Source organism: Octopus sinensis, linkage group LG18 (genome assembly GCF_006345805.1).
Source record: "Octopus sinensis linkage group LG18, ASM634580v1, whole genome shotgun sequence".
In the NCBI taxonomy this organism is placed as follows: domain Eukaryota; kingdom Metazoa; phylum Mollusca; class Cephalopoda; order Octopoda; family Octopodidae; genus Octopus; species Octopus sinensis.
Genome location: NC_043014.1, coordinates 31275474 through 31288175, shown reverse-complemented (window position 1 = coordinate 31288175; position 12702 = coordinate 31275474). Strand labels below are relative to the sequence as shown.

At 39.5% G+C, this 12702-nt stretch overlaps 1 protein-coding gene across 1 annotated transcript in view; it reads left to right on the top strand.

Annotated features, from left to right (window-relative positions):
* Positions 1 to 7375, top strand: part of LOC115221819 (glyoxylate reductase/hydroxypyruvate reductase-like) — a 12057-nt gene extending 4682 nt beyond the window's left edge. Inside the window, exons 2-4 of the mRNA XM_029792051.2 lie at positions 1015 to 1189; positions 2222 to 2400; positions 6961 to 7375. Coding sequence (XP_029647911.1) covers positions 1015 to 1189; positions 2222 to 2400; positions 6961 to 7214 — 608 coding nt within the window. The 3' untranslated portion in view covers positions 7215 to 7375. The remainder of the gene's footprint in view (positions 1 to 1014; positions 1190 to 2221; positions 2401 to 6960) is intronic.
* Positions 7376 to 12702: the final 5327 nt, after the last annotated feature.

Here is a 12702-nt window from a genome sequence, read left to right as displayed (position 1 = left end):
AGTGTTTTCCGTACACTTAGGGCGGAGAAGCTCATTGTATGCATTCCCAGATTACACACGCAATTCACAGATAAAATATGTATTTAAAAAATTAATGAATAAATAAATTCATGAATGGATATTGTTTTCACGGCGATAATGCTCTTCTCAGTACATGAACCGTTCCAGTTAACACGATTTTTTGCACTTCCTGTAGGGATGGTAAACCTGGTATCATTTTCAAATTGGCTTCAGTTCCTTTTTTTTTTATCATTCCAAGAGATCCTACAATCACTGGTACTGTAGTCGCGTTGAGATGCCACATGTTTCCAATTTCTATTAGTAAGTCTTTATATTTACTGACCTTGTCAAATTTTTTCGCCGCTATATTGTGATCGCAAAGAATACTCATGTCAATTAATAAATACACCTTTTTTGTCTAATCTTTTATAATAATATCTGGTTTATTAGCTTTTATCGTCTTATCTTTTATAATATTATTATTATTATTATTATTATTATTATTATTATTATTATTATTATTATTATTGAGTGAGAGAGCAGTTCATGCCATCAAAGTGACACTGGGGTAAAATATACGAAGCCCAATATACCCATCATGACTACCCGTCTGATAAGGGTACACTAGGCACATGCATCAACCATATGTGCGCGACATGGTGATCTCATATCAAGATAAACAGCACATGACCTTACAGGTGGGGCTCAGTTAGAATTTTCTTCAGATTGAGTAGCCCATCCTGCTCAAAAGGTCCCTGAAAAAGGTTTTTTAAGGATGTTGAAAGAACCACCCATGTTTCCAAAGGTGAATTATTCAAACCCCAAAGAATCCCTCTCAACACATGGCTATGATGCTCCCCCGCTACTTCTGCTCATGATCAGAGATGCACATATCGTCAGCCACTAAGGGACATGCTCAACTGGTTACGGTCAAACAAGTGACAAGCAAATCTGTGGTATTGAGCAGAATATTTGCTGTAGCCCATCTTTTATATTATTATTATATATCTTCAGGTGCTGAATATTTTCCAAAGACATTGAAAACAAGTTTGTATCCACCAGAACTTCTGGCACATGACGTCACAGGAAATTCGATTGGAATAATTGGAATGGGAACCATTGGCTACAAGCTGGCAATCAGAGCTCATGCTTTTGAAATGAAGGTGTTGTATCATCAAAGGAGGCAAAGGTGAGTGCTTTAATTAGATTTGTGTATAGGACATTAAGACAAGTAAATTGAAGGATAGATGCATGGATTTTTAGTACTTTCTGAGTTTTGAAGAAGAGGAACAAACCCATAACACTTGTAGGCTTTCGAAGACTGGTTAGATAGATGCTGTTTGTGTTCTGTTTAAACTATTGCAGGTCAGAAACTTTGGAAAGATATGAGGGAGGAGATTCCAGAGAGCCAATACTCTTAGATGAAGAATTAGGCATCATGGTTTGTCCAATAGGGGTGATGAGAGGTTGGGGGGACAAATGGTATGGTAGTGGGAAGTGTAGATGGGGTTAGGAGACCAACAAGCTTCAAAATACAGGGTCCATTATAGCAACAATAGAAAAGAGAGAGAGAGAAGACCAGAGGTTTGTGAGCAATAACAAGATCTCTTGATCAGTTTCCCAAAAGATGACTTAATTAGTCATGTAACTGATGTCTTGTTAATTAACAGAGTAATATTGAATGAGATGCTACACTAGAACTACTAACCACATAGTTTTAAGTTCAAACTATACAGTTATTAAACAGTTGTTGCTTAGTCTCAGATCAGCCGTGGCCCTGCAGACTTCAGAACAAAAGCAACCCCTGTATTATTCGAACAGTTTATTGAAGACTACACTATTTCATCTATCCATTTCTTTCTTTGATAGTGCATTGTGATATGAAATAAATTTGGCTGCAATTTCTAACAAAGCAAGCAATAACACACAAGATATCTTGGTTTTATTGTCTCACATTATTGAGGTGTGTGCTTATGTCATAATTCTATCCTTGATTGAACTGTCTACCTGCATGACAACAGAAGTTCCACACCAGCTTCTTACCTGAGTCTTTGCAGTACAAAGTATTTCTACTGCAAACACCACTTTTATTCCAGCTGTAAATTCATCCTTTACAATACTAAAAATAGATGCAAAACTGTAAGAACAAAATACTATTCTTCAAACACATTCCAGAAACTAGTTAATACACAATTAATGAATTAATCAATTTCTTCAACAGGTCCGAAGAAGAGGAAGCAAAAGTAGACGCTCAGTTTTATAGTAGCTTGATGGACATGTTACCATTGTGTGACTATGTTGTGATTACCTGTGCTTTGACACCACAAACATATCATTTGATTGATCACAAGGAACTGGACGTAATGAAGAAGACTGCAACTTTAATCAATATTGCCAGAGGTAGGTACTTTAATTTCCTGTCACTAATAGTTATGGATGTATGACAAACAAAAATAGACAAGTAATAAAATGTCTGATTTGACATTGGAACTTGAAGATACGAAGTGATGATCTTTAAAAAGAAGGAATGGTGAGTGGTGAAGAATTTAATGGTATTGGACTGGCAGTTAATTACTGGTATATAGTTATAGAAAGTTTTTTATGTCTTGGTTTCTTTAACATTGAATTAAAGAACACAAAATGAAATGACCTAATGAGTGACATTGGCCTGCCTTAATACTAATGAGTATGATGATCATCATTATTATTAGTAGTAGTTAGGCATAGGAGTGGCTGTGTGGTAAGTAGCTTGTTTACCAACTACATGGTTCCGGGTTCAGTCCCACTGCATGACACCTTGGGCAAGTGTCTTCTACTATAGCCTTGGGCCAACCAAAGCCTTGTGAGTGGATTTGGTAGACGGAAACTGAAAGAAGCCCGTCATATATATGTATATATATATGTGTGTGTGTGTGTGTATATGTTTGTGTGTCTGTGTTTGTCCCCCCAACATCGCTTGACAAACAATGCAGGTGTGTTTACATCACCGTAACTTAGCGGATCGGCAAAAGAGACCGATAGAATAAGTACTAGGCTTACAAAGAATAAGTCCTGGTGTTGAAATAGCTCGACTAAAGGCGGTGCTCCAGCATGACTACAGTCAAATAACTGAAACAAGTAAAAGAGTAAAAGAGAGAGTAAAGAGTAGTAGAAGTGGTGGTGGTGGCGGCGGCGGCGGCGTTGGTGGTGGCGGCATAGTAGTTTTGTTAATAATAATTGTTGTTGGTATTATTGTAGGTAATGTATTTAATCTGTAGTTATTGTTTTATCTCCAAGTCAGCGCTGGTTGAGTAGACCTGGAAGAGTCGACCGACCAGTTGTGATCATCCCATATTCTTTGCCTGTCTTTTGTATGTGTTGGACTCCATAGTTGAATGGAAATTTACTTACTTTTTAAGATTTGACAGCAATGGAGTTGTAGTACTTGTCATATACTATTGTTGTTCTATATATATATATATATATATATATATACCATCATCATCATCACCATCATCGTTTAACGTCCGCTTTCCATGCTAACATTGGTTGGACGATTTGACTGAGGTCTGGCAAACCAGATGGCTGCACCAGACTCCAATCTGATCTGGCAGAGTTTCTACAATGCCAACCACTCCAAGAGTGTTGTGGGTGCTTTTACGTGCCACCCACACGAGGGCCAGTCAGGCAGTACTGGCAACAGCCACGCTTAAATGGTGCTTTTTATGTGCCACCTGCACAGGAGCCAGCCCAGCGGCACTGGCAACGATCTCGCTCGAATATTTTTGCACATAACACCAGCACAAGTGCCAGTAAGGCGACACAGGTAACAATCACGCTCAAATGGTGCTTTTTACGTGCCACCGGCACAGGGACCAGTTTGTTGCTCTGGCAACGATCATGCTCATATGGTACTCTTAGCGCTCCACTAGCACGGATGTCATCGAATTTGATTTTGATTTCGATTTCACTTGCCTCAACAGGTCTTATATATATATATATATATATATATATATATATATATATATATATATATAATATATATATATATATATATATATATATACACATATATATATACACGAGTATGCACATAAATGCAAAACAAGGCGGAAAAAATAGTACTCGAATACCTTTGGTACGTCTGATATATGATTTGATATAATCTAATTTGATGAATAAGCCTGTTTTAATATGATTGGGTAAGTTATTTTGAAAACATAAATGGTATTTGTATTCACTAATGGTCGAGCTGGTTGGGAATGTATAAATTGAACAGTAAAATATGAAAGCGAAGTGAACGGGTGAACCGATCGATGTATTTGCCAACGAAATCAGGAGATTGGCCAGACTTGTCGGATACAGGAATGACGCGTTGGAACAAACAGTTAAATTAGCATTTGTGACAGGATTTCCTGACCACGGTTCGGTCGAACTGCAAAAGCTGCCGAATATTCACTCCATGGCGATGGAAGAGGTAATATCTAAGGCCAGAGGCATCGTCTCGTGTTGCAGGACGACACCTTTAGCAGCGACTGCAACAACGAGAAGGGTTCAAACAAAGCGGTGGAGAGGGATCGAACATGGAACGTGTGTGACCCTTCAAAAGGCAGTGTTTTCGGTGTCAGGGTTCGCACATGGTGAGAAACTGCAAGGAACCCAGGCCTGGAGTAATTTGCTATCGATGCAGACAAACACGCCACATCGCTATTGAAAGCATCTAGGAAAACGGTCTAGAGGAGACTAGGCGGTGAGCTGGCAGAAACGTTAGCACGCCGGGCGAAATGCGTAGCCGTATTTCGTCTGCCGTTAGGTTCTGAGTTCAAATTCCGCCAAGGCCGACTTGGCCTTTCATCCTTTCGGGGTCGATAAATTAAGTACCAGTTACGCACTGGGATCGATGTAATCGACTTAAACCGTTTGTCCATGTTTGTCCTCTCTGTGTTTAGCCCCTTGTGGGTAGTAAAGAAATAGGTAGTCGTCCCGAAGAAAGAATAGAGGCGCATATACAGTCGTTGTCAGTAATAGATGTCGTGGTGAACAGAAAGGTCTCACGAGCCCTCGTGGACACAGGCTGCTCAACAACCCTAATGACTCCGGAGGTGGTGGAAAAATGGAGTGGAGTGAGTCGTGTAAGAGCTGTTGACGGTACGGAAGTTGAATGCAGAGGGAGTAGTGATGTGGAGATGGTGGTACGCGAAACGAGATTGAGGTTGTGCGCGATCACGATCGACCGCGTGGTGGACAGAGTTGATGTGGTGATGGAGTTGGACGCCATTGTCCGTTTGGGAGGTGTCACGGTCAATGAAGCCAGTGTAGTGTTCAGTGATGCAGAGGCATTATGCACCGTGAGTCCGCGACAGGAGAGTGGTGAAAGTTGCGAAGAAAGATATGCTGCACACACCATTGCTTACAAGGATTTTCGGGCAGTGTTCGACGGCTGGCAGTGGACAGTGGAATGGTACTGGAAGGGAGATCCTCCAGCATTGAAAACGCAGTAGGCTGCTATCAGCATACCCTGAAAGGGGATGCCAGAAGTGAGTTCGAGGGAGAGGTGGAACGGTGGATCAAGGAAGGCATTATGATCTCTTGGAAGGAGGAAGTGGAGAATAGAGTGCTACCACTGATGGCAGTGGTGCAGCCGACGAAGCATAAAGTCAGACCAGAATTGGATTTCCGAGAGCTGAACAACCATATATTGTGCCATACAGGCGACGAACCTACAGACATTTGCAGCGAAACCTTGAAGGAGTGGTGGCAAATGATGGAGGCCTCCACAATCGTCGATTTGAAGTCAGCATACCTGCAGCTGCATGTGGCTGAGAGACTGTGGAAATATATGCTAGTAAGGTATCTCTCAAATGGTTTTGGTGCATAAAATCTCATCATAGCTATCATTAGCGGCAGACAATATTGCACTTTTAAGTAGCAAATATTTTACCTTCTGGTAAATAATACTGCTTTTGTGGCGAATGTTTTACCTTCTGCTATTAATACTTCTTTTCTCACTCTATTTATTTTTTAATAAGCCCATTGGCGAGTGTATATAAGGACAGACACAAATACGACAAACTAAAATGATAGTACATATACAACAAAAAATATGAATACAACAGAAAAAGAATTATGCAGATATAACAGAACGAAGCCTTTCGGTTATACAACAGAAGAAAAAGAATAATAATACATATACCACAAATACAACATGAGCCTTTCATCTACCGAACAGAGGTAGTGGGATGGCGCAAAGATGAAATGGAGAAAGTCGTAGGGGACATAGCAGGAGCCCAGACAAGCATGACTAGTATGATCAGAGGCAGGCCGAAAAAAACAGCACCGCTTTGGCTGGACACCAATCACGTGGTTGGAGAAAGGAAGTGTTGGAGAGGTCGGAGGGACTAAGGAAAAAGAGAGAGGCAGAGAGAGATGGGGAGAGAACGAAAAGAAAGGTACAATGGAAGCAAGCAAGGACAAAGAGAGATAAGAGTAAGAGTAGAGATAGAAAGAGATAGAGTAAGAGTCGCACAATAAATATTCAAGGAATATTTTTTACAATAAAGAAAACAGAGTGTGTGTATATATAATAATATAAATAATATGTATATATATGCATATATACATACATATATATACGTACATACTTACATGTATACGTATATATATATGCGTATGTGGGCACAGGACATCACAAAACGTAAGCAACAAAATATACGAAGTACGAGGACATGGAATATGAACTTTTTTTGCGAACAACGAAACAAACAAATGGAAAACAAAACAAAAAACACAAAGAACGACTCTTCGTCAGTTGTCGACTGTTTTTCTAATCCGTATTTCGAGCAATTCACAACAAGATACGCCTTCGATAAAAGAGTGGCTCCCGCAAAGCCAATTAAATACGATCTGGGATTTTGCGGAGGGTCATATATTTCTTTTACTAACTTTGTTTTTTTTTTCTTTGTTTTTTATTTTTTTATTTAGGAGACATCATTGACCAAAGTGCTCTTGTTGATGCATTGGAATCAGGAAGGATTGCAGGAGCCGCCCTGGACGTCACTACACCCGAACCCTTGCCAGTAGACCACAAGCTTTACAACTTCCCAAATGTTATCATTACACCACACTGTGCCACAAACACAACTGAGGCGATGAAAGAATTACGCGAGACAGCTTTCAAAAACATGGAGCTAGGTCTCCGTGGAGAGCCAATGTTGTCTGAGGTGAAGCTAGATTAGAATCAGAAAAATCTTGATCAACTAGGAACACCTACATAATGATGGTTTTAAATACAATAAAGAAGACGAATAACAACAACAAAGACGGCAACGTAGCCAATGACAACATCGACAACATCAATAAAAATCAATTAATCACTGAAATAAAGTTAATAATGAATGATATTATTTTTTAATTCACTTTTTTCTTATGAATTCCGCCTGGAATAATTCAGAAATTACGAGTCTAGGCGTAAGAGTAGCTGTGTGGTAAGTAGCTTGCTTAAGAACTACATGGTTCCGGGTTCAGTCCCACTGCATGGCACCTTGGGCAAGTGTCTTCTACAATAGTCTCGAGCCGACTAAAGCCTTGTGAGTGGATTTGGTAGACGGAAACTGAAAGAAGCCCGTCGTATATATGTATATATATATATATATGTATGTTTTTGTGTGTCTTGACAACCGATGCTGGTGTGTTTACGTCCCCGTAACTTAGTGGTTCAGCAAAAGAGACCGATAGAATAAGTACCAGGCTTACAAAGAATAAGTCATGGGGTCAATTTACTTGACTAAAGGCGGTGCTTCAGCATGGCCACAGTTAAATGACTGAAACAAGTAAAAGAGTAAAAGAGTCTGAAAATTAAATTATTTTCAAGATTTGTATTTTTTTCTATTTTATTTATTAATTTATTTCAATTTTCTCCAAATTTCCTTCCCACATTTTGGAATACTCACCTCGGCTCCATAATAACATTTCAATGTTGTTGTTTTTTCTTTTAACTCAACTGCTCGTTTTCTCATTGTGTAGATGCTGGTTGAATCAGAAGACGAAAGGAGGGTATGGCTCAATATAGTTTGCTTGAATAACGGCTAAATCTCGGGAAAATAGTTGTTCCCAAACTTTTATTTTAAATCAACTTTTCTCTCGTAAAATGATAACCTTCTCTACTCTAGGCACAAGGCCCGAAATTTTTTTTGGTGGGGTGGGCAGTCGATTAGATCAACCCCAGTTTGCAACTGGTGACTTAATTTATCGACCCCGAAAGGATGAAAGGCAAAGTTGACCTCGACGGAATTTGAACTCAGAATATAAAGACAGACGAATCACCGCTAGGCATTTTGCTTGGCATGCTAACGTTTCTTATTTCTTTATTGCCCACAAGGGCTAAACATAGAGGGGACAAACAAGGACAGTCAAAGGGATTCAGTCAATTACATCGACACCAGTGCGTAACTGGTACTTAATTTATCGAAAGGATGAAAGGCAAAGTCGACCTCGGTGGAATTTGAACTCAGAACGTAACAGCAGACGAAATACCTATTTCTTTACTACCCACAAGGGGCTAAACACAGAAGGGACAAACAAGGACAGACAAACGGATTAAATCGATTATATCAACCCCAGTGCTTAACTGGTACTTAATTTATCGACCCCGAAAGGATGAAAGGCAAAGTCGACCTCGGTGGAATTTGAACTCAGAACGTACCACTAAGCATTTCGCCCGACGAAATACCTATTTCTTTATTACCCACAAGGGGCTAAACATAGAAGGGACAAACAAGGACAGACATAGGTATTAAGTCGATTACATGGACCCCAGTGCGTAACTGGTACTTAATTTATCGACCCCGAAAGGATGAAAGGTAAAGTCGACCTCGGCGGAATTTGAACTCACAACGTAACGGCAGACGAAATACCGCTAAGCATTTCGCCCGACGTACTAACGGTTTTGCCAGCTCGCCGCTTTATCAGAATGGTAATGTCTGAAGTGCATGCGTAAGTGCCTATTATATGATAAAATTTTTCTATCTTTTAAAGATTCTTAATTTCTTTTATCATTTATGTCTATAAAGGCGGCGAGCTGGTAGAATCGGTAGCATGCCAGGAAAAATGGTTAGCGGCATTTCGTTCGTTTTTACCTTCTGGATTCAAATTCTACCGAGGTCAACTTTGCATTTCATCCTTTCGAGATAATGTAACAGTCGAACTGGGGTCGATGTAATTGATTTGTCCCTCCCCCAAAATTTCAGGCCTTGTGCCTATGGTAGAAAGGATTATGCATGTCTATAAAAATGCTGTGGAGTTTTGCAACAAACTTGTATAGTACATCGGCGTCAAAATTTTCCATAAAACTGGGCCCTGTGCATCAAAACGTAAAAATCCAGCCACAATACTGCAAACACAGGATTTGTGGCGATAAATATATATACGTGTGTGTGTGAATCTTTCATTCTCTCTCTCTCTCTTTCTTTCTTTCTCTCTCTCTCTCTCTCTTCTCTCTCTCTCTCTATATATATATATATATATATATAGATATATATATATATATATATATCATCAGTAGTTCACATATCCGAAAAAGAAGCACACTCTAAAGCATTAGAGAAGTGATACATATTTTAGGAAGTTTAATGTTATGGACGATCATAGAGTGACCATCGGTTTCGCACCTATAAAGCGCTTAGCTGTATAGTAATTCATCAGAATTATGTGGCAAAAAACACATAACCTCTCTACAATTGGAGAAATAAATATGTCAAGGCCAGTTAGTTTTATAAACCAAAAATATTTGTCAGGATGGACTGGGTTATCTTCCTGACATCGCCTTCAGCCGTGGTGATATTCGAAGGAGTTGCGGCGGTGTGGAATTTCACGTTCGTAGTTGGAAACGTTGTAGATGTGGGCATTGACTAAATATTTCTTTCCTGGAGTTTAAAACGGTCCTCGGATCGAGTGAGTATTATAGGATTCTTGCTCCCTCATTCAAGAACATCTTACATCGTTTGCTCCCATTTATATAAGACCCCAGTTGTTCAAGGAGCTTCCATTTAATTATCTATGTAGCTAGTTCCTTCCTCTTTTAAGTGCCATACGTGGTACGCCAGAGACATAATGTTGCACCTTTCTGATATCCTAAAATAGGACTTGTAGTTGTTCAGACGTTGCTTAATCAGGAGCACGGTTGAACCGACATATTTTCGTGTCTGTGTACTGGATGTGCTACCACCGCTGACGTTTCTTTCGTTAACTCCGGGTCTGATGTCATTGCTGTTGTTGCTGCCGGTGATATTTCTGGACGTGATTCTGATGATTCCGTCGCTACTGGTGTAGCAACCATTTCCAGCTGTAATGTTAGTGTTACTGCTGCCACCGTAACTGTTGGTATTGTTGTCCCTGCTGCTTGATGCTCTACTACTGCTATCATTGGATTCGTTGCTGTTGTTGTCGGTGGATGTGTCGTTGCTGCTTAGACTGTTACTCTGACTGTTAGTGCTGGCTACCACCTTAGCCTTATACACAACCCCCTCGGTTTCATATCGAACCCCCCCCCATACACACACACACACACACTGTCACTGGCCAGTCATTGTATACCCTACATGAACATCCTGCCTCTGCTTGCGGCTTAGAGGTGCTCATAAAATTTTCTTAATGTTCGGCGCGGAACTGAAAGAAGCCCTTAAGTTGTGCCTATTAAACAAACGTCCGTATCTGTGTGACTGTGTGCAGTGTTTGTCCACCAATCTAAAGGAAATTCTTCCCCCGCAAGTTTTAACATTAACAAAGAAGGGTGGGGAAAACCAAACGACATTACGGTGGTTGCTTCCTTTTTGGGGTGTCAGGGCATATAGGAGATGCTTTCCTTAAACTCCCTGGATGCCAGAGCCTCGTTGTAATAAGGGGCCGCAGCGTTGAAAATTTCTTAACTTGATGTCAGGTTCGAGATTCTCTTGCTGACACGCTTCACTAGGTTCCTGAACACAATAGACGGATGGCTGGAAGCTGTGTTGATGTAGGTCAGCTCGTTAATTTACGGTTAGGTCTATAAGAACAGAAGTTCAGATCTAACGTAACGTCTTAAAAGTTTACACTGGTGAAGTTGATTGCGTTTGTTATCTTGAGCCCATAGAGCTAAGGGTGCTAATTAGGTCCTTTCCAAGCCTATCGAGAGTATGCTCGTTAGCTCCTCAAGTGATGGCCAGAGCGTCATCTCTGTAGAGACGAAAAAGAACTGATGAGAAACCCTTTAATATATTTAATATATACAGTCATATAAGGTCGCAGATGTCAGCGCTGTCGTTGGCTCCCATCACTACATCAAAAAGAGCCCAGTGGGTCAGTATGCTTGACACAGATTGAACTTTTATTAAACAACGGCGTTTTTTCTGGCATGTATAACTGCGTTAATGTCTGCATTGCTAATGTCAGTAAAGCACCTAGCGAAAGTAAGTGCCTTGACCAGCTACCCTTTCAAGATAGACAGGTAAAAATCGACCATGTCGAATTGGGTGAACCTTGTCCTGCCTTTACGTGGTTGGTTTAAAATCATGAAATGACTTCATTGATACTATGCCATAAGGAGAGATTGGAAGCCCCCCACCCCTGTATTGTCAATGATTTTCATTAGCATATGTTTACTCGCCAGAACCGAACTACGATTTGGCTGGGTTGATCAAGCTGCACTTGGAGTTAGAGGCAAAGTTTGGTTTATGATCCTTGATGCTGATAGGGGCATTCCTTTTAGCTAATACTTCTACCTAGACTGCTGGCTAACTGTCGCGTAGCATTGGGGTTCGTCATAGCTTCAAGGGTGGAGTAACTGCTGCAAATTTTCATATGGCACTATTGCCAATGTAAAAAAAAAAGTAAGTAAATGATACTTTAATGTTTTTTTAATGGGGTTAATTTCTGTCTCCTTCAATAATTCTTACTACCTTATTGTTCAAAGTTTTGCTCTCTCTCTCTCTCTCTCTCTCTCTCTATATATATATATATATATATATATATATATATATATATATATATATATATATATGTATGTATGTATGTATGTATGTATGCATGTATGTATGTATGTATGTATGTATGTATGTATGTATGTATGTATGTATGTATGTACCTATGTATGTACGTGTGCATGTATATATATATATATATATATATATATATATATATATATATATATATATATATATATATATATATATACATACATATACACATACATATATAGGAAATATATTCACATCAGCAGCATATTACGTCCACTTTCCATGCATGTATGAGTTTTAAAATGTTATATTCCAAGTCAGTTCTTATTTTATACTTTCACAAATACATATGTACATACATACATACACACGCACGCATACACACACACACGCGCGCAAACACACACACACATACATACATACATACATACATACATACATACATACATACATACATACATACATACATACATACATACATACATACTTGGTGTCCAGGGTAAATTTTGACAATTGCATAGAAGGAAAACAAATCATGATATCTCATCCAAAAACTGAAGTATTTTTGAAGAATCATAAAATATCAACTATATTACGACTAGAAGATAACAGTTTAGCGCAAGTAGCTGCCTTCAGCTCCTGCTACGGCTTCAAGATGGCTCCGAAACATGGTGCATCCGTTCCTCATTGCGTCCCTGAGAAGTTCTTCGAACACCTTCTTGATCTTGGCCACCAG